We start from the raw sequence: 25,463 nt of genomic DNA, 5'->3' as shown, positions 1-25,463 counted from the left end.
AACAGCACTTGGAAATCCGCCCTTTAACCAGACTTCAACACAAACTAACAAAATCACAGCCCTTTAAATAGGAACTTCTTCCCTACATAGATATGTATGCAAGTCGAAGAGTGAGAGCCCAGCAGTTATCAGAACCCATCTAAGGCCACGCCCAAAACTTCAGTTGAACTTAGTTTCTTGCAAGAACCTATCCTGTTTGGTAGTTTTTCTCCATGTTTAAATAAATGCCCAGACTCAAGCAAAAAGGGACACAGTAAAAATCCAGGGAGAGCCATTATGCATGACTGTCACAGTTTAAGCATCACTGTTGTGCTTTTAGATACAGACATATCTAGGCACTGCAATGCCAGCAAGTAGAAGGACTATCTGAAAATAATTTTAAAACTTAAGACACACTACTGAAGTAATGAAACATGGAAGTAAAGAACTAAAAAGATTCCAAAATGAAGCCTAAAGAGATTTGCCAGTGTCAACAGACAAAATCTGCTGCACACCCAGCCTTAACAGGAAGCAGGAATTCCTTGCCTAGGGACGTCTTCTGAACAAAATGATTATAAGCCTGACATTATAAACTGTTTAAGAGTCTTGTCCCTTGGGTGGTACGAGCCAACAGGTCTGTGCTGAGATGGCAAAATGAAGTAATACATGCTGTTATCTCAGAGCACATTACAAGGCTAAGCTAGAGATGGTATTTTTATTGACATTCAAGTAATGCTTTTTTCAATAAAAATGTAATCCTGTGGCCCTATAGTGATTCTTCAGCTGTGGAGGTCCAGAGTCTAAGGTCAGGCCTTCATAAATGGGCATTTACTCATGCTCAGCTGACTCTAATGTTGCCCTTTGAATGGACACATCAATGATAGGAGTTAAACTGCCTCACCCACTTCCACTAACATCCTTCATTTTTTATACCAATTTGTCGATGCAACCTGGAAGCAGAGATGACAACTCAGACCTGCAAGAGTGAACTTTGGCTGCTGTGTGAAATGTGACCACACTGACCACTGTGTAGAGTCACCCACCAGGCTGCAAAATCAACATGAACTACATGATCTGATGGTTTAGATAACACTCACCAACAGGGACAGAGCAAACTGTCGTCCTCTAACTTGTGCCTCATGAACTGCAACACTGCTCAGGTATAATATACTGCTCCACCCAAAAAAAGGACACACAGCTTTACATCTCAAATCCCACTGTGCTCATGTACAGAAAAGGGGACATAAGCATGGTCTACATACTGTTAAATGGGAGTAAAAGGGGTTGCTCACAACACAAGCTTTCTGTAGGTGCCTCAGCATGCCTGCTTGCACTAACTTAAAAGAGACGATAGTCTTAAGAGTTACCCTGTTTCAGGCTATGGCTCTAGAATAGTAGTCTCTTTGGAATGCTGTTAGCGCTGATACCTTGCACTGCCCTCAATCTGTCCTTCAGAACTCTGCCTGATGCTCCCTGGAAAATTTCCCAGGGTGGTTCAGCTGACAGTAGTATTAAAAATCACAGCATGTGTCTGTAGTCTTCTTTGTATCAGACATTCAGAGATAGCACACTGCAGAGATTCAATTGTTGCAACTATGTGCTCTTAAAAGACTGCATCTGTCCCAGGGAATGTCTTTACCAGAGATGACCATCTCCAAGCAGACAGCTGCAGATCTCATCCAGTGAAAACAGTTTTTCCCCCTAACAGCTGTATAATTTCAAGTCTTTGCTGCAAAATCCCCTACTCAAGTTTTGCCCTTAAATTGAGGGTCATCCATGCACAAAATCTCTTAGATCTTTCCACTGGCACACCAAAATAAAGAGTAACACTATTATTCATGCCAGTCACTGCTACAACAGCCTCCCTGGCACACTAGTTTCCCGGGAATGCTGTTGAACAGATACCCTGTGCTGTCCTCCGTGTCTTGTCCTTGAGAATTCCGCCCATTATTCCTTGGAAATTTTCCCAGAGTGGTTCAGCTTACAGCAGTGCTAAGAATCCCAGCACACATCAGTAGATGGTTTTATATCAGGTGTACTGGGATACAATGCAGCTGAGGCTTGATTATCACAAAGTTAGCTCTGTTATATCCCCCCTTGGTTATTTAAAAAAGAAAGAAGGAAAGGAAGGAATAAAAAGTGAAGTAAGTCAACAAGAAACCACAGTCCATTCCTTAAGTGGTAACCAGGCTACTGTGCTTTGGAACTTTTCCTGATATAGCAAAAGACACCATGAAGACAGGAACTTTGGCAGCAGTAGTTTTGAACTCCACAACCCCCAACTTTCCTCTGTTTTTCTATGCATATGTTTCTGGAAATACAATTGTCTGCTTGGGAAGCAGTCAACCTCCAAATGGATACCTAAGCAGCAGCAAGCCTCTGGAAGTTACTGTTGCTAGAATCAAAAGGAGATTTTCAGCAAAGCAGCCCTAAATTCCTGAATTAAGCAATGTCCTCCTTTGCCTGACCACTGTCACCATAGTGACCACAGGAGCTGCTGCCAAGCCACTGCCCTGTGGCTTGGGACGGAGGCGAGCAGGACGCCGTGCCGGGAATGAAGTGACTTGGACTCGGGGCCTGGTGATGGGGATGGGCTGTGGGACCAGGCACTGGGAGCAGCCTTGGGTGTACTGTGGTGGGAAAGGTGGCTTACAGAGCAAAGAGGTGCAATTCCTGCCTTGAATGCCAGCCTTGAAGGGCCAGCACTGCCAGAACTGTTGCAAGGTTACTAGAGGAGTCAGAAGGTGAAGCAAAAAGAGTTGGTGATGAGGAGCATGATGAAAGAAGGCATTCACAGCAATACAGCAAACACGGTTAAGCTGGAGCTGGAATAAGAAGATTCATTCCCCTCGACATCATTTGTGTGGACTGCTCCCTCTCCTGGGGAAAACTTGACGAAAAAAAAATTAAAGATCACAACCCAAACCAATTCTTCAAGCAAACAGTGCGCCCCCAGAGCTCACAGGCAGACAGGCCTCTTGCTTCCAGGTTGAAGTTGGAGAGGGCAAGGTGCAAGACCCCTGTGCTGCCCTTCCCAGACAGGCTGTGTCCTGGCTACAGGAGCCCGGGATAGTGAAGCCTGCTATAACCTCCAAACTCATGCCCAGCTAAGCACTGCTCCAGCCTGCGCAGACAACAGCAACACTGTCTTCTCCCTGCTTGGTGCTACTTCCAAGCACCACCCAGACCATCCTCCACTCTCAAACCACTGGAGTTGTCCAGTGGCGCAACAGGCGAGGATCCAGGAAACAGTGCTTGCAAGCACTTTTCAGAGTAAATGCTGGAGTACAATTTCTTCTTTGCTGGGAATTGGACAGAAATCACTAGTTCCAGTCTTTAGTGCTGGTAAGAACTGACAATTTTAGCCACAGAAATAAATTTCAGAGTCTGTAAGTGAGGAAATGGAAGGACAATCTTGAAACATACTGTTGTGGTGAGAAATACTCACCACTTACCTAATCTTTGCTCCTTTAGGATTCCAAAGTCCAGTTAAAATCTTTGCGGTGAAGCTAGCTCAGAAGATCTTGCAATAAGATTAGAACCAGCTGGTGAAAAATGGCATGTTACTACAGCCGGTAAATACCCACATGAACCAGCCCTAGAGAGGTGAAAGGCTCTGCTGAGCTTAACAGCTCATGAGCATATACCATACTGGCTGGAACTGGTGTATGAGTAATGCCTCTTCCTTCTAAATCCTTTCCCAGGTGATGACCTCTGCTGTGGAAAAGCAATGATTTAAATGCGCACAATTAAAAATGAGAAAAGAATTATTTCCATTTTACAGAGAGGGGGACAGGCTTGCCTGTAAGCAGAAAGCAGTGGCGGGGTGTAAAAAAACCCAAATAAAAGAATACTTTCTGAATCCCTGGAGTTTGACCGAAGTCTTCCACCTTGTCTACTTGCTACAACAGCTTTGTGGAAGCTTTCATCCTGGCAATGCAAGGATGTAAGGAAGCCTTGCTTAATTCTTAATAGTCTCTGAGAGTTATCATATGATACCACGTCAGGAAATCATGCAATCAGCAAAGGTCACAAGACACACAGCCATTCCTCTTGGCTTTACAACTGCTTTGCACAGCCAAGACTCCTCCTTCTTGCACCATTTTGAAGTCAAGTGCAGCAGCCCTCCTGCCTGCCAAGCACTGGGAAGTCCTGCCATAACTCAGGCCCTGTAAGTGACACATAAATTTTTGTGTCTACAGGTGCCAAAAAGAGAACCATAATGGATTTGCAACATCTAAATAGTCTAAATGGATTCTTACTGGCTGCAACTGCATCTGCTTGGCAACATAAAAGAGGTGCAAGTCTCACTTGTACAGATATGGTAGGTTGGGGCAGGGGTGAAAGCTTTTACGAAAGATAAAAAGGAATGTAGGAAAGTCACCATTGCCCCATGTCTTCTACAATCTAAAAGAAAAACAGGTGTTCTAATAATTTTACTGTTCTAACTATGTGAGATACAGGTGCCTAATTGAAGTCTCATTCTACATACATAAAATTTTGCATGACTGGGAAAGGTCCTTGTCCTGAGGAGCTTACAGCTTTATAGGACTTAAAGGCTTTATTAGGTGATGGGCAGGACCATCTCTGTTTTGCAGACAGAACACAGATCAGGAGCCAGACTCCACATGCTTTGGTGATGTGTAAGGCAAGTCTAGTAAGGCAAGTCTGAAGGAAGCACAAGAACAGAAGAAGTAATAAATATAAGGTGGAAAAGTTCAGGACTATAAAAAATAATACCCATTGCAATCTTCCCTGAGCAATACAGCCAGGAAGTCTTGATTTCCAGGCACTCAAACTGCTCCTTTCCCCCAGAGGCTGCCCCTCTGCTGCTGGGACTGCAGCATGGAATGGCAGCATGGGATGGCTCAGACTCCACAGTGCACAGCCCTGTGCTTGTCACCAACCCACCTCGACCACAGATCATGTGTGCAGACTGGGTGGGCTGCAGTGGGGGAACAGGTTCCCTTCTGCCTCCCTTGGCCTGCTACTTCTGGCAGAGGCATTTCTCAGCAAGTTGTGGAAAAGCTCAGTTCTCAGGGCCCTTAACCCACTGATAACTATGACTACTCAGTCACTGATTAAAAGCATCTAAACATGCTGTAGATTTGGTAGAGTCTCTTATCTCCTCACCTTCCTTTCTGTGACTCAATTTGACTTTCTGGAGCACCCAACCTAAAGCCAGACTTTCAGAGCAGATCAGCATTTGGGTACTGTTCTGCTTTTTCTCAACAAGTAAAATTTGGATTCTGAGACCCAGTTCAAGGGCACACAAGCAGCTTATAATAGCCAACCAAGATTTCCTGCACCCCTGACCACTGTCACCCCTGACTGGATGTCCCAGTCAGTCAGGGAATTCTTAAACCTCCACAGAAGGACTCTTCTCTGCACTTTAATCAGTGTTTAGGAGATCAGTGCTATTTCAGAGTGTATCACTGCTGTGTTCCTTTAAGAAAGCCAGTTAATGTTTTGGGGTTTTTTTTTTTGCCTCCATCTCTTTGCCACTGTAACTCTGATCTCCTTCAAGACCACTGGGATATGTGGTAGACATGTGGTTGCTGCATTGTTCTGTGTAATTCTTGATCTAGAAAAAGGCATGGGAAAAAGTAAGAGTCCAGAGACTAAACCCCATGGCTTCTCTGAGAACAGCAAGGCAGGGCTGCAGAACAAAGAAAAATGGCCACATAGCCTGGATTGAAGGAAGGTCAGGTAGTGTTCAGCCACGTCTTTCATTATTTTTATTCATCCATAATTTTTATTAAGACTTCACAGAAATTATTCTACCAGGTCTGCTCAGATAATAAATACCTCACAGTGTGGGGGAGAATAGCAAGTAACGAGAGAGTTCAGTATTCCAGAAAGAGATGCTGCCTAGGTGGCCAGGATCTTCGTACTGCTGATAGCACATAGCATGGAGGTGCAACCCCATAGCAAATAGGAATTTAAAAGTACTGCACAGCAACAGGACAGGCAGCAGCCAACTTGCTCTCACTTGATTTTGGGAGCTGTAAGACCAGCCAACAACCCTTCCCCCTCAAGAACCCATATGGCATTCCTGAGGCAAGTGTTAATACTGGATCTCGACCAAGAAAGAATTCCTGTAGACTCAGGGGACAAGAGGAAGATGATACACTGCTTGCTTCTTTCCACTCTTTTTCCCTCATGCCCCATTGCTCCTGTACTTGTAGTGCCCCTTGCACAAGGACCTTTAACACAGTGTCAAGCAGCTCCCAACAGGATGCGAGGCACAGCAGCACATGTGGCCTGCCTACCCTTGGCAGGAGTTGTTCTGACTAATGGAAACAGCAGAAACTCGAGAGACAGGCATGGAGAAGGCTGGAAACTGCTGAAGGGGAAAACTCCTGGTGGAATGCAAAAGGATTAAAACCGGCAAGAGCACAGCAGCATTCAGCACCAAATTATTCCCAAGCTTCCGTAGCCGAGCATGGCTGGTTGTTTTCTTCCCCCATATAATGCCCAGATGCACTCCCTCACAGTACAAAACAATAAATGGCCAAACAGCTTGTCACTAATACACACTGGTTTCTTAACGGGAAGCAGGGCTGCAGAGCTGGGAAGTCCCTCTCTTGGAATCCTAGTGCCACCTTGTGCTGGGAATGGTAACAGTCAATGGATAACAGAGCTTGTCCAGAACAGCGAAGAAGGGCGAGGAGAAGTCATCGTTGGAGCAAACCTGCATTAAGCGTTTTGGCTTTTGGAGATCTTTCCTCTTGGTACCAACCAGCATGGCTCCCAATATCCCAGTGTAGGGTAGAGTCCTTTTATGAAGGCACAGGTGGGCTACAGCGAGCAACTCTTTGCAGGTTTGCCCTGACCCCAGACCAGCACCGAGTCACACCTCAGCTGTAACCCTGCACGTAACAGATGCAGCTGGCAGGTGTCAGCTCTGTCCTTGGCACAGGCAAGTCCAGGGAGAAACACGGTGTCACCTCAGACAGGAAAATTTTGCTGAGTATCACTGTCTGCCCCCTCTGGAGCCTGGTTTGCAACAGGTAAACCTGTTAAGTAGGGCAGGTATGGAAGATGAACCGGTAAAATGCAACAAGCATTTTACAGAGAAATTTCCAGATAAAAAATACTGCTATCCTAAACCAATGTGCAGGTGAGAGGAGCCAGCTGGCTTCCTTGGGGGAGATGAAAGCAGGGTCTGAGTTTCTTACTTGTTTATTTTAAAATTATTTCAAGACTTTTCTCCAAAGATGGGTTAAATTCCATATGGTTAAATTATATTCTGAATATGAACTTCTGAAAATGCCTGCTTCTCTACACTGAGTTTTAGGGGAACTTGTTCGTTTGTTCAAAACTGAGAGGTTATTAATTTTATAAAAATTGTATTTCAAAGTCAGTTGCAAAGATTTTGCACTGCTGTTCATCAATTAAGTTTTATCTTTCTACAACTTTGGAACATTTTTGCAAGCTGGCTATGGAATTGCAGACAGTATTTTGAGTTTTTTCACTTCAGTGTTTCTTTACAACTTAAAAGGAGGGAAAGAAAAGCATTTTGAAAAATATTTCTGTAGCAAGGTAGGAATTCTCTTGCAAGCACCTTGGAAAGAAACGGTGCGAGTATCCTGCTCACGCAAACTGCTCACAACCAGAATTCAGTCACCTGAATTTTGAAGTCAAGACTTACAGCTAGGTACTCTTAAGGATTAAAACACCATGACAATAACACTGTTTTTTCTCAGAACAAGAATGATAAACCTAAGAAATTGAGAATTCAAGTTATGTTCAAAAGAAATCTGACTGTGCCACAGAAATGCAATTAGAGAGGACAGCTCTTATCCCTAAGGGTCTTACATAAAGCATAATTCCAAAGCTACACATCTAGGCAGTGCTTCTGTGTCTAGCAAGACTAGGGAGGCAGATAAAGGTTACCATTTAGGTACTCGCTACAAGGTAGAGTCAGACTAAGAGAGCCAGATGGATCATTTTTGCATTGGTGATTAATCACCCCAACTGCATGTGGGAGGGGGATACACCTCAGCTTTTCGACTGAACCTAACATCACATCCTGAGGGGGAGGGAATATCATCACTGGAAACTTGAGAATGCTGAAGGCACTCTCAAGAGAGAACACCACCAGGCTTGAATTTTGTCTCCCACTTCCTTCTCCCAGATTCCTGTCCCTTTGGCATTTGTAGTGCACAAGCTCTGACATAACAGGATGGATGAACATCAGTAGTGATGTCACCCAGTTCAGCAGCCATGGCAGCAAAGCAGTGCTGATGTTGGGATGTTGGTTCCCAGCAGCAGGGCTGCTCTTGGCTGCTTTGGTGCAGCACCTGCCAGGAGCACTGCTCAGGGCTCTTGCTGACAGGGAGCTCTGTAGCACAAGTTGTGAGACGTCTTTTTACAGACCCCAGACACTTCTCTTCTGGGGCAGCAGCTGCATCTTGTGTGCAGGTCAGCTGCATAGGATGGAAGTATGATATTGGAAAAGCCCTCCAAGGAAGGAGTTGAAGATAGGGTAAAACATTAAACACCCCAGATGGAAGCAGAGAGCACCGTGTGACCCAAGTATTTCCCAGCAGGGAAGTATTCTATGTAACTGGATGCTTGATTTCATTGCCATGGTACCCATGTGCTCTGCCTGCCAGTGCTGTGAGAAGGGGTATGCACATATGAACTGATTACTAATTAGTGTAATAACACTATCCATAATGTTATATCACTCTTACTGACAGCCCAGCCTGACAGAGAAGTGTTACATGCAAGCAGGCATGAGACAGAGATCAGCTCATCCCTTACCTAACCTCTGTGTTCTCACTGACAGCACTTTCTACCAAACACCCCTCATAGCTTTTCCCTCTTGGCATTTCCCCCTCTTCAAAAGTCTCTGGAAGTCCTGCATGTCCAGTCCCTCGTGACACACTTTGTCATCAGAGCAAAGCTAGAATGGCTCAGACCAAACAGGTCCTGGCATCAGCAGGGTCCAAGAGGAGAGTTTCTTTAACAATGAGGGCATACCCAAGGCTAGATCTCAAAGTTTGCTGTTACTCCTGAAGTTGGGAAGTGTTGTCTGCTGAAGCATTAGTGAGTTGGTGTTATGGGAAGGTAATCCCTTCTGGACTGTTGCCTACTGTGACTGGATGGTCTGTGGCTAATCTTTGGCTCTGGAACATTTTCAGTGGGTCTTGCACTTGGGCTACAGAAGAGGACTTAAATCTCTTGATCTGGAAAGACTACCCTTCTGTCCTGGTATTCAGTACAATCCAAGAGATTTTGGTAGCCCTGAACTCTCCAGCAGTCCTGTGGACAGGGACACCTTCCACTAGACCAAGTTGCTCAGAGCCCCATCCAGCCTGGCCTTGAACATTGACAGGGATAGGGCATTCATAACTTCTTTGGGCAACTTGATCCAGTGTCTCACAACCTCCACAGTAAAGAATTTCTTCCTAAAATCTAATCTAAACCTACTGTCTTGCAGTTTATAGCCATTGCCCCTTGTCCTATCACTTGTGAAAAGTCCCTCTCGAGCCTTCCTGTAGGCCTCCTTTCAGTGCTGGAAGGTGCTCTAAGGTCTCTGTGGGGCCTTCTCCAAGCTGAACAATCCCAGTTTCCTCAGCCTGTCCTCATAGTCTCTCAGCCTCTAGCCTCATGGAGCGTAGGATGCTCCAGCCCTCTGACCATCTCTGTGCCCCTCCTCTGGACCCACGCCACACATCTGTTTTTCCTGTGCTTAGCACTCCAGACCTGGACACAGCACTCCAGGTGGGATCTTATGACAGCACAGCAGGGCCAGAATCACTCCCTTGACCTGCTGGCCACATTTTATTGTATCTACCAATTTACCACCAATTCTGTAGTAAAGTAGTGTGGCCAAACATGGTAATTACACAGAATCACACAAATATTCTGAGTTGGAAGGGACCCAAAAGGATCACTGAATCCAACTCTTAAATGAATGGGGACTGAAGCAAAAAAAAGGACTAAAAATCTAATTAGGAAATAGAGCTGACTTCTGATGACATCATAAAGCACCAGTGGAAAAACATATGGGTTGTTGGATCCATGGAGAGCTCCACACTTGACTGAAACTCCCTATCAAACACACCAATCTCTGCTTATTAAGCTAAAGCCATTCCCAAGCAACACTGTTTCACTGGCGCCATACCTGTTTCAGCACTGAGATACCTGCACATGCAACAGGGAGGTCTCCAACAACACCACTACCACCTAAGCTTCTGCAGCAGGAACTATTGTGATCAAATTTCTTCCAAGGATGAATCCAAGTAAAAGTACAGTGGGGAGAAGAAATAACACTGAAACAACCTGTATACTATGCAATAATAAAAATATTTGAAAAATATTTGTAAATAAGGTATGTGAATTCAAGCACAACTGCCACAGAAGTTCCCTTGGCTGGCAAAAAGCAGGAGCTATAGCAGGCAAAAAAGAACAAATGTCACTGTTGCTGCCATGCAGTACTGCTGAAGAACAACACACCATAACCTCCTTACTTGGTGAAATCAAGTTTCGGAAGGGGCAACAGAGATTATGCAAGACCTACTTAAAACCCAGTCCAAACAAGAGAATACTCACTGGGGAGGGGGATTTAGGAAAAGGCATGATACTAGAAGATAGAATGCAAACTTAGCTGATTTTAATTTTCAATAGGTCTCATTCTGCACAGCTCCCAAGCCTTCAACCGTTCATTCTAAAAAGGCAACCAACCATACAATTATGGGGAGCAAAGAAATTCTGCTTCTGAGCTGATTTGAAAGAAGGTAAACTGGCAGTATTAGGTAAGGTAAAATGCACAAAAACCAGAAAAAAATCCCAGCCAAAAGCAGACACGAACATACTTTGGGTATGTGAGGGGTTGGCAGCGTAACTGCACATGACAGGATGCTCCCAAATCTGCAGCCAGTCTGCCATTTGCATAGTGGTTGGGATGTTTTCTTTGTAGCCCAACAACCCGTTACACGTAACGCACAACGAGCTGGCAAAGCCCATCCATAATACGCTTCCTCCAGTTCTTCAGCCTGCTAAAAAGTGCTGTGGTCATCTCAAACCTACTCAGCTGTGGCATCTTTTCTTACCAGTATCTTGGACAAGGAGACATCAAGGCTAGACAGGGTCCCTGACAGTCAAATCAGTATGAGCTCCACAATGCTTTGCAATCTGGACAAGAAACATGGCCAGGCTCTCAGGTTCTCAGACAAACACCCACTTTCCCCTAAGGTTATGGAAACATTGAGATCTGCCGATTCACAGATAGATGATGAAAGAAAAATGCCCACTTCCTGTGTCATGGGAAGGGGGCACAACTGGGGTTGTGGAAGCCCTGCCTACCTGCCCAACTTGGGGGAACACATTTCATTGTTTTCAAGGTATCTGTACCACAAACATCTGCATAGCAGGACATGGCCATGGAAATGACTAGGAGCTTTGTTCCAGATTCTCCAAGACAAGAAGGCTGTTCAATGAACAAGACCAATCCAGAGATCCTGATCCCCAAAGAGTGACTTGTACTTATCTTCCCAGTAAAGGAAAAGGACAGCAGCTCTCATTAAGAGGTTGGCCAAACGATGAGTTAGGAGGATCATCCACTCCAGGAAAACAGCTTCTCCTTCTAAGGGCAGGATCCACTTACAATTTCTTCCCTATTTTATCATCTGCTCTCCTTGCTTGATGCTGGTTTAGCAAGCTCTAACCCTGCTCTCAAGCACACTGGTCATAAATACCTACAATGATGGGCAATGTTTATTTGCTGCACTGACCTCCTTTCCCTCACATGCTCAGGTGAGTGACATTTCTGCAAACCAACCCCCCCCCACTACAACCACTGAGGCTGCCAGAGAAGCACTGAGTATGAACCTGCAAGCAGGAGCAGCAGGGACACAGAAGGGCTGTAAGTAAAAAGTGCAGAGACTGTTCAGCTTTCACTGGTACAGCCACACATGCTTGTAAGGCACAGCACCCAGTGACAATGCCTGTGAATTCTGGAAGAAAGAGATGTATTAGTGTCATTTGTCATCAGCTGTTTCCTGGACACTTCCTACTTCAAAGCAAGCCCTTAATAACCCATCTCTCTCTATCTCTCTCTCCTTTAACCTATTTTATGGTAAGAGTACAATTAGAGACCCCACAAGATAAGCCACCACAGCTGTGTGCACACTCATCAAAGCGTTCATGTATCCTTCCCCTTGAAGGCCATGATCTGACAGGATGAGCCATGGACTGCATAGACAGACCCACCCCTGTTCTAAAATCATGCACACTCTGGCACGACACAGGGCCTTTCCCAGAGACTGACGAAGTTACAAGTATTAGATTGAATTTTACACTTAATTCTCTTCACTAATGCTTTCACCACTGGGTAACAAAGTGATCATGTAACTCAAGCTCTTTATTGGTAGGGGAGATAAAGTTGGACTTGATATAAAAATCCTGAGCAGCCAACAGTAGATTCAGCCGACCCAACACCACCTGTTTTAGGATGAAACTTGTGTTTCTACACCCCTAGATAGAAAAACTTGAAACCTTACTGCACAGTTGAGTAGAAACACAAATACCATAGACCAAAGCAATATACAGTTATGTCAGCTCTGACGTTTCAAACCTGTTTGAAAGAAATGGCTTAGAAACAAGCTGATTAATACATACAAACAATCCATTGTGCCCAGAAGTTTCCTAACATTCTTTTATTAAAAACCAAAGAGCCAAAGATCGCCCTGATGCTCTTCATTGTTATAAAGCAGACTCTGAAGTATTAAGTGAACTATGTATGAGCAAAGAACTCCAACTGATGCAGAGTTTAAAACTAGGTTTACAGTTTCCTATTTTATTGGCATGGATGTATTTCTAAACTTAAAAACCCTTCTGGCAAGTTATCTCAATTTCTTATGACAAAATTTCTCACAACACACAAATATTTACAACATATACATATTTTTTCAGTCTTTTACAACTGGTTCTTAAAAGACAAACAATTCATAGGTTACCACAGAACAAAAGCTGTGACTTAGTTGTTTTTAATTTGATAAAACTATCATAAGTTAAAGTGAATAGATTTTTCTTTAAATTCCTTGTAGCATTTTACAAGTGCAACAGAAAAATATGAAGAACCAATTTAGGATAGCTGCAGTTCATTGGATAAATGTTGCCCGTCGTAATCACATTATTTCACAGCAAATTCTTGAAAAAATAAGCACCAATCATTCTTGCAAAGAACAATTTTATCTAAAAGTATTGAAAAGTGTTAAATACAAGGTGTTTAATTTACGTAACAAGCAATAAATACACCATATCCAAACTTTATTCTGCATACTGCTACCCTTGTACATATAATGTACTAAAAAGTCAGCAAATTGTCAACACCTTTTCATATTTTTTTTCTCTTTTTTTAAAGAAATCAATTTGACTTCCAACCAACGGTTTGCTACTATAACAAAGGCCACAAACAGTACGTCTGGGACAGCATACAGTGTTAAAACTGACAAACTCCAAGGGGGAAAAACCATCTAGCAAATAAATCGGAAAGCTGTAGATCATTGCTGGTGATATTAACATATACTAGAAAACCTTAATATGCTGCTACTATGATTTTGTAAATTGTTTAGTCAAATATTGTAAGAGCAAACTAACGCTCCTACTGATCAAAAATAATTCTGTAGCCACACTGTATTCTCATTGTCCTGCATGGAAAGATCTGATGCAATTTCATAACTTTGCTTGAGCCTTTATTTTACAACAGAGCATTACCTCTAACTTGGAATTGCACATAAGAAGGCTATTAAAAAGTACAATAAAAATCTGCACAAATCAGACTTAAGAACTTGAGTCAGTATGCTGTACACTTTCTACAATATTACGTTGATAGGTGAATAAAGAAGTGCTGCCACTAAGTTTTTCAGAGAGTTCTTTAGTTGAGGAATAATCAAATGGAATTTTTGTTGGGTTTTTTATTATTATTATTTTTTTAATTTTTTTTTTTTTTTTAAAAAAAATGACATCCAGGTCAGTTTAAGACCTATAAGCTTATGCATTGAGCCTTAAAGACTGATCTTCTCTCCTCCTGGAAGAAATATCAATATCTATTGAATCCTTGCCAACAATAAGCCTTAATCTCTTCGCTGGAGGAAGAGGAATAAAGTCATCAAATTCATCATCATAGTCATCTTCCTCTTCATCGTCCTCTTCTGATGAAGATTCATCTGCTGTTTCCTCTTCATAGTGACCATAATCATCTACTTCCATTCTTGACTCCAAAAGGGAGAGAGTTTCACTACAACACACACCATTTTCATGAAGGTCCTCAGGGTATGTCCCTCTGTTTTCTTCCTCTCGTTTTAGCTGTATTTTTAATTTTGTTGAACTATTGCCTGATCCTGAGTTAAACCCATTATTTAGCTTTGCTACATATAAATTATTATCTTTTTCATGGTCTTTACTTAATTTTATGCTTATTTTTGAAGAATTCATTCCATCACTCTCTTGATCATTTGCCTTGCTACTGCTATCATGGCGCCTACGAAGAGTCAGTTTAGGGATCCCAGAGCTATTTTCAAGGATAAGTTGTGCATCATACCTTGTGATTCGTCTTTTCTTTTTACTTTTTGCAGTTCTAAAGCTGTCTTTTGCTTTAAAATTGTCAGTTGTTAGAGAGCAGCCACCAGATCCAGGGATACAGTCTTTAAAGCCAACAGGTGTGTCCACCACGTGGTTTTTCTCTTCGAGTTCTGAATGAGAACTAATCAGATCTGGTACTTCATCTTTCACAGGCGTGTTGTGCATAGTATCAGTTTCCTCTGTTTTTGAAGATGGTTTCACAAGCTTTCCTTGTCGAGATTTCTTTTTTGATGTGCCTGCATCATTTCTCTGGCACCGACCCTCCCCTTTATGTGATGGTCCATGAGCCACATTGTTGTCATTTAACACACGAGACTGCTGCTCTGCAATGTCCGATTGTGTTCCAGTCAAGTTACTCTTATAGCTATCCAACGTATTTGGTTCAAGCTTTGTGTCAGAGGTCTCCTTCAAACTCATCCTTGTTCTCATCGACCTCCTCGTGATGTATGTGCAGGGTGCAATATCACCATGCTCATGAGCACCTTTCACAGAATTCAGTTTATGTTCTCTCGCTGCATGCCTCGTTAAGCATCCGCTAGAGACTGCAACTTTGACTGGTCCCTCCAATTCTTTATCCTTTTTAATGGGCAAGTTTTTATACAAAACTACTTTAGGCTCTTTGAGAACTAAATTTCCCATTTCAAGCTTTCGAGAAGCATTCTTTTGCTCTGGCCTTTTGCACTGATTTCTCAACTTTATCTTTGAAAGTAAAGGCTTTGCAGGCTTTTTCAGTCTCTTTGGTACCCTGGAATTATTTATATGAGTTAGTTTAGATGAGGTAGAATTTGATGATGCTGGAATTCTTGATATAGACTGTCTGGTTAATGTTCTATTTTTGCTGTTCTTTTTTACGCCAATTGAAGATTTTCTGTTAGCTGGAAAAGAAAAAAGTGGTTTTGTTATGACACTGCTATTCCTGAATTTCCCACTCCCAAATACTGCAGTTATTTTATTTATTTGGAGCACTTCAGAGAAATCCATGGAACAGGACAGACAGTATGTAGTAAGGAATGAGACTGCTTAACTTGCAACTCAACACCTGAAAGGAATTGCCAAACAGGCCACAAGTACATCAACATTTCCAGGTACACTTCTCCTCACTATCCCCAATATACCAAGTTGGGTTTTTACTGAACTTTTTCTTCTATCGATTTAAAAAATATATATATTTGACATTATCCACAGCTTTTGCTGAGTATTATTCCAGCAAAATCTGAGGATCGGCCTGATCTAATATTATCTCCAAGATTTTTTTTTCCTAGAGAAGGAGGAAAAAACCCCAGACACCTTATCTAATGTAATGGTTTCAGTTTCAGGTGGAACTACTGCCTACTGTGGCAAGCAAAGGAGTTTTGTCTGCTCAACAGAGGTGCAACTCTAAATACTGGTAATTAGAGACCATAAAAAGATTTGGGGACATTTTTAGGGGTTTTTTTTTTGTTGGTTGGTTGGGTTTTTATGTTCTGCTTTTGTGTTTCATTTTTTAGTATCACAGCAGCTAACAGGAGACAGATGGAAATGCAGTATTTTATGTACCTCCAAACCTGTTTACCAGTTAAATCTAAGTTTAAACTATTTGTATGATGCCCATACTGAGGGTGGCAGAGGTGGGGAAGTGGGGAAAGCAAATCAATCGTACTCACTACTCCATGGAGAGAAGTCTTGCAGGAAGATTACAAACAAAAATCCCTTCCAATTTCTTCTGAAATGCCTAACTGTGCACTTTCACTGTACAAGAGGTGCCTGAACTATCAATTCTGAATGTGGAAAGGAAAGAGCTGCCCAATTTAGAAGACTTCTAAAAGAAACAACTATTTGTTTAATAATATCTACTAAGAGTATTTATTTAAAAATTCTTTTCCTAAGAATTCAGCCTATGTTAGGTTTTCTTTCCTAAACCACACTACTGCCTGTGGTATTTTACTGTATTTCGAAATACAGAAATTACTGGCAAGACTTTAACTGACATGTTTATAAATATTTGCTTTTGATATTAAAAAAAGAAAACAAAAGAAGAGCATACCACCTATTGTTCTTCAAACACTTGTGGGAAACCATGAATTTGTTGTTTAAATTGCCTTCAGATTCCTGAATAAATTAGTTTTAACAACCAGTATCTGAGAAGCATCTCAACACTAGGAGAGGAATTCCATCACAGTGAAAGTTTTCCATGTTTTCATGAAGCCTTTAATGACTCCAAGCTCTTCTTACTTACTTACTTGCATTACCTTTTTCCTGAGTGGTATCTGCATCAGTGTTAGAGCTGACGGACTGGCTGTCGGAATTCTTGCTGCTGTCACCCAACTTTTTAAGTCTGTTCAATCGTTTGTCTGTTTCTCTCAGTCCATATTTACTGTTAATCACAGGAGTAGGTGCTGGCAATCCCACTCTTGATTTAAAAGCACCAGTTCCACGTCTATAAATAAAAAGAGGACACAAGGTATTAATAAATCTTAATGTAAACTTAGAGCTTTGTTTCATGTACAGTAGTTTGGATCCCAAGTACATCTGGATCAATGATAGCAATAGCCACAGAACTGGTTAGCATTTTGTGGGTTGTCTTCTACCTGTCATCTTGGGTGCCTAATGTCTCAGTTGGCCAGCAAGAACAGCAGGATCACCTAGGAAGAGTACATGGATATATGCAGAGAGATGCAAATCTTCCTGGTGATGACTTTTGGAGGCTTGAAAGAAATTGTAGAGTGCCAAATCTCCCACTGCTCCAAACATACCCACAGATCCTTAGAAGAAGATCCTACCATTTTAACATTGCAAATTAACACTCTTTACAGCAGTTAAAATTGAGACACTTAAATATGGGGTTTTTTTGTAGTGTATAAAGTGACTGTTGTCTCATCAGTCTTGAAACAAGAAAGAATGAGTCTTTACTAACAGCCCCCAAAACAGCATCTTATATATTTGACTGCTTCTGCCACACTCTTGTAACTGAAAAGCAGATTCCTAAAGTTAGAATTACCCAAACATTAGCTTTAAAAAGTAACATTTTCCTGTACTTAATATACAAAAATGACAAGTTAATGAAAATGTTCAGACACATAAAACTAGTTTGTCCTGAAAAAGAAAGCATGTCCATATTACACTAAAATCAATGATCAAAAGAACTTGAGCAAAACACCACATCACTCTGTGTAACAAGGGAGGAACAATTCTGGTGCCCATTTATTCAACACTTAACAGTTCCCATGACTGAAGTACACTTTTACTAGCAGCTCTCAAGATAAAGTCTGAGAATGCATCCTTCACTTGGAATGACCTACCAACATCATGTGAGCTTAGAGGTCCATACCAGATGGTTTTCCCTTTAATTGCAAGACTTTTTAGTAATCAAAGTAGCCAGTAAAAATGAAAGCAGGATTATTGAACTATTTATATGTAGGTGCACTAAGCTATCTCTCAATATAAACAATATTTTGTCCTTTATAGGGTTTTTCTTCCTACAGTTAGATCAAAAAGAACAGTGAGTTCTGTGCAGCTCCTCTTGGAACTGGGTGAAGCTCTCTGAGATGATGCTGAGCCTCCCTGCACACAGTGAACAGAAATTCCAACATGGCAGAAAACAACTAGGGAATTCTTTCAACTGATTTTGTGAAGAAACCAGGTTGGGACAGCACAGGTAAAAAACAAATAGAACAACTTTGCTGCTGTTGAGTGATGGACAGATAGAGGCAAATACTATCCAAATCAGTAGATATTTACAAATACACAACCCCCCAAGTTCTAACAACACTGGGTACTTTTCCCATTCCCAGCAGAAGAGAACTTCAGGTCCACATATAAAACATTAATGGAATTTGCTTTGTCTAGTGCAAAAAAGAGCAAAAGTTGGGGATCAGTTCACAATGGTCCTGTAGAAGCTGTAACTGCTTTTCCTTCCAATTCTACTTTATTCAGTACAAATATTTTTAAGAATCTACACCCCTGATTTGTTCTGTTTTGTCTCATTTTGGGCTAATCTCCAGAACAGAGAATCAAAAGATTAAGAGAACACAGAGTTCTCAGGAATCATCACCATTCTGTAACAACACAGAAAAATCATTATAGCAAACAGGTAGGAAGCAATTATTTTGTGTCCAAAGATCTGCGTACTCATAATCAAGGACGTTCAGTTTCACAAAATAGATCATGAATATGCCGAATTCCATTTGAAAGCTATTTACATCAATACATACCTTTCACAGGTGTAACATTCGCAGTATTCATTATTTTCTCCAAAAAACCCATCTCCATAGTAACAGGAGATTTCTTCTCCAGGTTCAATATCTCTTAGAGCTTTCACACATGCTGTATCTCTGCCCGTTGATACAAACTGGGGAAGGAGATGACAGGAAGGGAAAAAAAGGGTTAATCATTAAGGCTGCACAGTATCTGAGTAAGGAAAAAAAAGTAAACAGTTGGGGAAGAAAAGTTGGAAGGACAAAGAAATAAAAAAAAAAGTGGGGTACTTTAATTATTTTTAATTTCTTGCTTACCTTACAGTTAGGTCTGCAATCTGAAAAAGGTCCAAAACATAAAGTCAATTAACTGTGGATAAGACCTGAAACATGAATAGTTGCAGATATCTAAAGTAAGGATTCACTCTGACTTCAGTAACTGCAGAATCTCAGCTAAATATTGGGAGTTAAGTTAGTACTGCACAAAGCCATACATCAAAAGATACCTGCTTTGGTACAGCTGGGTTTCTGACCTCTTCCCTGTGCTATCACAAATGTCCAGTTTCCCTCCTCTTCAGGGTAAACAGCTTTATCTGAAATCCTACCTGCTCTTTCTTTGGCACACAAATGCAACAGAATCAGCTAAGCTTCTGTGCAAAAGGTTAAAGAGCCGTAAGTTCACCTAATGAAGATGTTACTGTTGACTGAGTTCACAAACAATTCAAGGTAACCCACAATATGCTCTACTAATTTAGCTGCCAGTTCCAAAGTCTCTTTCAAGGAAGAGGGCATCACTTCCTAGAACCTTCTCCGAGTTTCACAGCTGATCAGCTCTGGCTGGGAAAATCCCAATAAGATTTTGTTCTACAGTAATACAGTATGCAAGATTCAGACATTTTTCTCCAAGTTCCTGTGCTGTTCAGCTCACATACAACACTTCTGAATTTCTTATGCCCTTCAACATGCTTCCTATACTTACTACTCACCATGATTGATAAATGCAGCAGGACCAAGCCATAGTTGTGCACAGTTTTTTCGTGTGGAATACATGACACTGAAGTCATTTTCCCCATGCCTCAGCAGCATGTTTTCTTCCATTTCTGATAGTTCAGCAATACAGCCCACAAGTAATTCTATTTTATCATTTCGTTTCCTTTAATGTAAAAAGAGTAGCAGAAATAAGACAATGTGTGCCAAAATTACAAAATAATTTCACAGAAAGAAAAGTTGTTATAGAATCAATTACATCAAATCTGACATCAGAAACAATTACCACCATTGTTTCTACAATTTCCTGAGACTGTAGGCAAGAAATTGCAAGAGCTGATTACTTCAGCTTCTGCAATTGTTAAAACCAAAAGCAAGATCTTTTCATTTGTGTACACTCCCTCCCCATCATCACTTAAGAAATTTTGACTTCCTCCAGCTGCTCTTGCTTGTGTTTCCTATACTTCTTCCCATGGCCAGGAAAATCCAGTATAATGAAAATGCTTAGAGCTCCATGGCTTTTTAAGTGAGGCCCAGTAATGACTCAAAGAAAGGCTGGATGCAAGATGTTTTCCTTCAGCATGAAGCTGGTCCTTGAAATAGAGTGAGGAGGGGGAATGACAGACACCTACAAAAATCAACAAAACCACGAAGCCTTTGTGTGCAGACAGCTGATGTGCCATCGTGAATAAAGCAGTGCAGAGGCACTGAATGCTCAGCTTAGTAGAAGCGCAGAGCTTCCATTTTCTTGCATGGGCGTTGTTTCCACTGCTCTTCAGAGTGGCCATTTCATATTTTGGCCAGATTACTCTGACACAGATGAATATGGAGATGCTAAAGGTACATGAAGGACACAAAATAGAAGTGAAGCCCTCTAAGTGCAAAATTCTCCTTTGACAGAGAAGGCTGAGAACTCTCATCAGTTTTGAGTCTCAGCAGTTTTCCAGGTACCAGCAGGGTTGAGAAGCAGCTCTCCTGTCTTGCTCACCTCTCAGGCCACTCAAAATTTTGAGCATGAAAACTTAATCTGTTTTCAACACACCTACATGCAAAGCTTCTACCGCAAAGAATCAGCCAAGAGGTGAATTAAAAAAAAAAAAAAAACCAACAAGGAAAAATCCCCAATCAGTATTTTTTGGGTTTTATCATGATTGTGGAACTTTCAGCTCTGGTCATGAAGAGCTGGAAACTGGCCTCAGCCTATTTAAAGCTTTCTCTGCAACACGTGGAGGTTGTGTTGCCACCAGCAGGGTGTCGAGCCACTCAATTTCAGTGTGAACATAACAGCATTTCCTCACCTGAGATGTGCTGGTGCGAATGGGTACTGCCACAAAGCAAAGCTCATACAATTGGTGTGTACACTTGAACTGATTTTAAAATCTGAATTAAGCCAGAATCTGCTGGTACTGCCACACATACGCTTCTAATGAAACACAGATGTGCCAAAATGAGATGGGGAAATACAGTGGGGTTCCAGCCTTGTGTTTCCAGGAGAGATTTATCTTGCACAATCAAAATGTGCAAATAACACCTGTTTAAAAAAGCCAAAAAACTAATTTCCCCCACAATTATTTGCTGTATAACAAATCTGCCAGAATGTCGTGTTACTCACAACTCTTGAGTAAAGAAAAACACTAATCTGACTGAAAATAAGATTTAAAAAAAAAAAAATTGCATAATGAACACTACATGCATATGCCCAAATATAGAAAGGAATATCTTCCAGAGCTATGGATCCTGCATTAAGTACTTAGCAAAAACAGAGAGAAAACTCAATTTGCAAGTAACAATACAAAACTATCTCTTTCACTGGTTGCAGTTTTAATTCTAAATCACTTCTTAATATATTTTTTAAGATTCTTTCAAAATAATTGACAGAAACAGAATGCAACAGTGAACTGTATTTCTTACCATTCTTTCGTTGCAACAATTTTGGCTCCGTTTTGCTCAGAAGAATACCGATTACAAGGCAGTATCTCAAACCCACTGTCAGTTGCAAACATTCGTAAATAAATAAATACCTGCAATGAAAAAACCCAGTATTTGTCTGTTACAGGCAAAACAAAAGCAGTGAGGAACTTCTTATAAAAATAATGAAAGTGAACTGTACAAAAACACACACAAAATGGATACTGGAGTGGGATACTGTCTGCTGAAATGCGTTTCTATATGTTTTAGCTATATGTATTATGTTGATCTTACTTCTTCACAGTGACTTGCAGGAGTCCTCACATGGGTAATGGGATTATCCAAAGAGTTTAAGAAAATTAAATATACCTTAAGTGGTACAAAATTGGTCCAACTATTGAAAATGGATAATTTTTTTCTTAAAATCACTGAATAGTTGCATTCAAGCAATCTCTCATCTTTAAGAACCAGTGAGACCTAATAATCTATAGGAATCCATTTTATTATTTGAAATTCTGAAAAAAGATACTACTTCCACAACAAACCTAGATGCTGAATTCAAGGACTGTTGAATTATTGTTTTTTAGTTGAAGTGTGATTGTGTTATTCAAAGAACCACTTTGACAAAGTAGAACTTTGTCTGCTAACTTTTTACTGCGTTACTAGATTTGGTGCATTTTAAAGTAGGCCACATTCCTTTTGGTTGTACCTGGAAACAACAGACTCATTCCCGAAAAAGTGTCTTTTTTTTTTGTTAAGTAAACAATACTATGATTTTTTTGCTTTGAACTTTGAAAATCAACAACCTTTATGCTACATACAAAATGGATTTGGGGTGTGGGAAGTGGACGAGGAATAACACTCCCACAGAAAGCCCCTATACCCAAAACAACTGAGGTATTTTGATGTAACAAGGCTACTCCCTTTTCCTTTACCTTCTTTGGTCACCCACTTTGATTTACAAGAGCTGTGAGTAAAAAAGAACTAAAACAAACCCCAAGCCCCCCAAACAAACAAAAACCCCCAACCAAACCACAGTACAAATATACGGGGGAAAAACCCTTCTTTTCTACACTCTATTAATAAAAGGCAATGAAAGTTAACAAAAAAAAAAAAAAAAAAAAAGGAGGGTGTGTCTAGTTAGGCTTTAAAAAATAAAGGAAGTTTCTCTTAAAAAACAACAAAACAACATAAAACACTCGATTGCTTTACTATTGCTACATTCTTAAGAAATGTTTATGTTTTCTTTGCCTTTCAACCATCTAAAAAAGCACATTAATTACAAATACACCTACATGTTCCTTGAATAACCTTTCCTGCATTTTGTTCTTGTTAAGAAAATAGTGCCGGGCCCAGTCACCTGACGTCAAGGACTTGAAGGCTTTTTCTAAGTGCTCATCTTTCTTAAAACGTTCAATCACCTCTTTGAGTTCTTCTTGCCTTCCTTTAATAGGTCGAAATCTGAAATAAAAAATAAAGCTATTCCAGTCCACCATCAGTCATTCTCAAGCCTTCCTCAGTTACTCGCAGCACACAGTTCTTCTGCTACCCATATAAACATTTAACTACCTGCATAAAGACACTGAACCAACTTTTGCCAAACCCAAAGCCTTATTATATTGATAAATTCACTACAGGGGATTATGTGGATCGCAAACTTAACATTCATTCATATAAAATACAACTCTTAATGACAACACAAGAAGTATCTACAAATACTAACACGTGGCAGAGATACTACATCTGTTGAAGATTAAGGTTCCACAAGTTACTGCAATCATAAGAAGTTTTCCCCCCCAAACAGGAAATCTTGGGCATGTAAATATGAAAACGAACACCTATACATTAGCAGAGAATTCCGCCTTCTTCCAAAAACTTGAGATTTAAGAAAAACTACCCTTCATATCTTCTGTGGGAAAAAGTAACAGAAAAAACCTGCATGACTGCGGGAAGTGGAAGCTCCATTTTTGAGCTGCAAAACCACCAAGAGAAAGCAGCACTTAGTTACAGATTATGCCAAATCCCTATAAATTGCCTCTGACTGAGCACATACCCCTATATGCTCTGCTTTGGGGCAGAGGTGGGGTGTGGGTATTCTTAAATATATGCCACGCCCCAGAAGACTCTTCACACAGATAAAAATTTCCCAGGATCATGAGAAAGAGTTTTCTGCAGCTCTTTTTACAGCTCGCATGTTTTGCTTACATAGCATTTGACAAAAGCGCTAAACAACCTAAGAGCTTCTGAGCAAATGTGTAAGAGTAAGTCCTGTTACTTGTTGCTGCAAGTGCATTACTATGCTGATTTTATTTCCTCTTACTTGCCAAATGAAATCTGTATTTCATTACAAAAATAAACAAGGGGGAAAAAAAATTATTGAAGCTGGTGGAAGGAAACTTCCATCAACTTCCTCACTGATAATGCTGTTTTTTAAACTGCTAAGTGAATGGACTTATTGTCACCTTAGAACACTGAATGTTGCAAGTAACTTCTTTTTAAATGACCACCTAAGATTTGGTTCTTCCATACAACTTGTATAAAGGAAACAAGAAAGTGTTACTTCCCAATTTTGTTTCACTTTTTAAAATACTAAGAGTCTAACCAGAAATAAGTAACAATGATGAGGATTTGATTTCCTTTGTTAGAAGGAAGATGCTTTATTTATGCTCCTGATACAATGAAGACAGACCTGCTAACAGCAGAATCACTTTCAGCAGGTTATCAGCATTCATGCTACTGCTTTTATAAAACTCTGAATTCTCCATCTGAAAAGCTTCCTTGTGACATAGTAACTAAGCAACCTTTTAGACCTTTTTGAATCCAGCAAAATTTATCAGCATAAACCTGTGGGCTTTCAGAGAACATGGTACAGTAAGGAGTTCTGAGCAGACATCAGTTTCAGTTCTCTTCTGGCTGGGCCACGACATTGAACAAGACAGCAGGAGTCAGTCAAGAAACAGATGCCTGCTTACAACTGTAGCACACACCATGCCAAGAAGTTTCAAATCAAATTCTTCATTAAAGAATAAACTTACCTCATCATCCCAAAAAGCTAACTACCTAACAAACTGATGAGACCTTATCATGCAAGAAAACACCCCTCAGACTAGAGATGACACAATCATTATTTTTGTTCTGCAGCACACCAAAGTCTTCCTCAACTTGCCAGTCACACATAGGAGTATCTCTGCTCTCCCAAAACCAGAAAGACTTTGCCCAGATTTGATAGTTGTAACTCACAGTGCTTCCTCATACATGAAGGGAATTTAAAATCATATAGCCTGAACTGAACCTGACTAGTTTCAGAACAGGGCTTGCACTCACTTTCAGTTCCAATCAGAAACGACTTTCCCAGCAAGAAGCCAACTGCATTTACACCATGAGAAGTAGAGAGCACACCCATATGCACAAGCATGAAAGGTTAATATTTCACTTACACCTCTATCTGCAAATATTACATAAGGGAAAAACCCACAGGATTTACAAATGAAATCGGTCTTCAGCTATGTCTGTTCTTGCTGGGCTACATGAGTGATTGCCCTCTCCCTTACACTTTATTTTACATGTTGAAATGCACCATTTTTTAGCTAAGTGATCTGCAGGAGCAAAGATGGGTGGAAAAGCCATCACATTTGAAATTGCGTTACTACCTGAGACAGGCAATGTATGTGCTGATAGGCATCATCATACTTATTTATCATCAAGAAGCTTGGTCTAGGCTAGCTAAAGAAAACAGCATCCCAACTGAACCACCAGTGGGGAAAAGAAATACAGAAAGAAGAAGGAGGGCAGATGCCAAGCTTAACAGTGGCTCTCACG

At 40.9% G+C, this 25,463-nt stretch overlaps 1 protein-coding gene and 1 long non-coding RNA gene across 9 annotated transcripts in view; one reads left to right on the top strand and one right to left on the bottom strand.

Annotated features, from left to right (window-relative positions):
• The window catches only part of LOC116445921, a 37,716-nt gene extending 19,210 nt beyond the window's left edge, over positions 1–18,506 (top strand). Inside the window, exons 3-4 of the long non-coding RNA XR_004240942.1 lie at positions 15,888–15,964; positions 18,022–18,506. This is a non-coding gene — a long non-coding RNA (uncharacterized LOC116445921). The remainder of the gene's footprint in view (positions 1–15,887; positions 15,965–18,021) is intronic.
• The window catches only part of KMT5B (lysine methyltransferase 5B), a 28,260-nt gene continuing 15,437 nt past the window's right edge, over positions 12,641–25,463 (bottom strand). For 2 of the 8 annotated variants that reach the window (XM_032113092.1, XM_032113094.1), the window contains 7 exons: positions 22,940–23,105; positions 21,648–21,757; positions 19,736–19,902; positions 19,068–19,087; positions 18,768–18,904; positions 16,797–16,993; positions 12,641–15,452 (listed from right to left, as the gene is read on the bottom strand). In XM_032113092.1, the coding sequence (XP_031968983.1) occupies positions 13,987–15,452; positions 16,797–16,993; positions 18,768–18,904; positions 19,068–19,087; positions 19,736–19,902; positions 21,648–21,757; positions 22,940–23,105 (2,263 nt within the window). In that variant the 3' untranslated portion in view covers positions 12,641–13,986. Of the gene's footprint in view, positions 15,453–16,788; positions 16,994–18,767; positions 18,905–19,067; positions 19,133–19,735; positions 19,903–21,647; positions 21,758–22,939; positions 23,106–25,463 lie in introns of those variants that run through there. The other 6 variants (XM_032113090.1, XM_032113091.1, XM_032113095.1 and 3 more) reach the window with 5 other exon arrangements.

This window comes from Corvus moneduloides, chromosome 6 (assembly GCF_009650955.1).
Source record: "Corvus moneduloides isolate bCorMon1 chromosome 6, bCorMon1.pri, whole genome shotgun sequence".
Classification (NCBI taxonomy): domain Eukaryota; kingdom Metazoa; phylum Chordata; class Aves; order Passeriformes; family Corvidae; genus Corvus; species Corvus moneduloides.
Note: the sequence above shows the minus strand (reverse complement) of the source record. Positions and strands in the feature narration are given on the sequence as shown.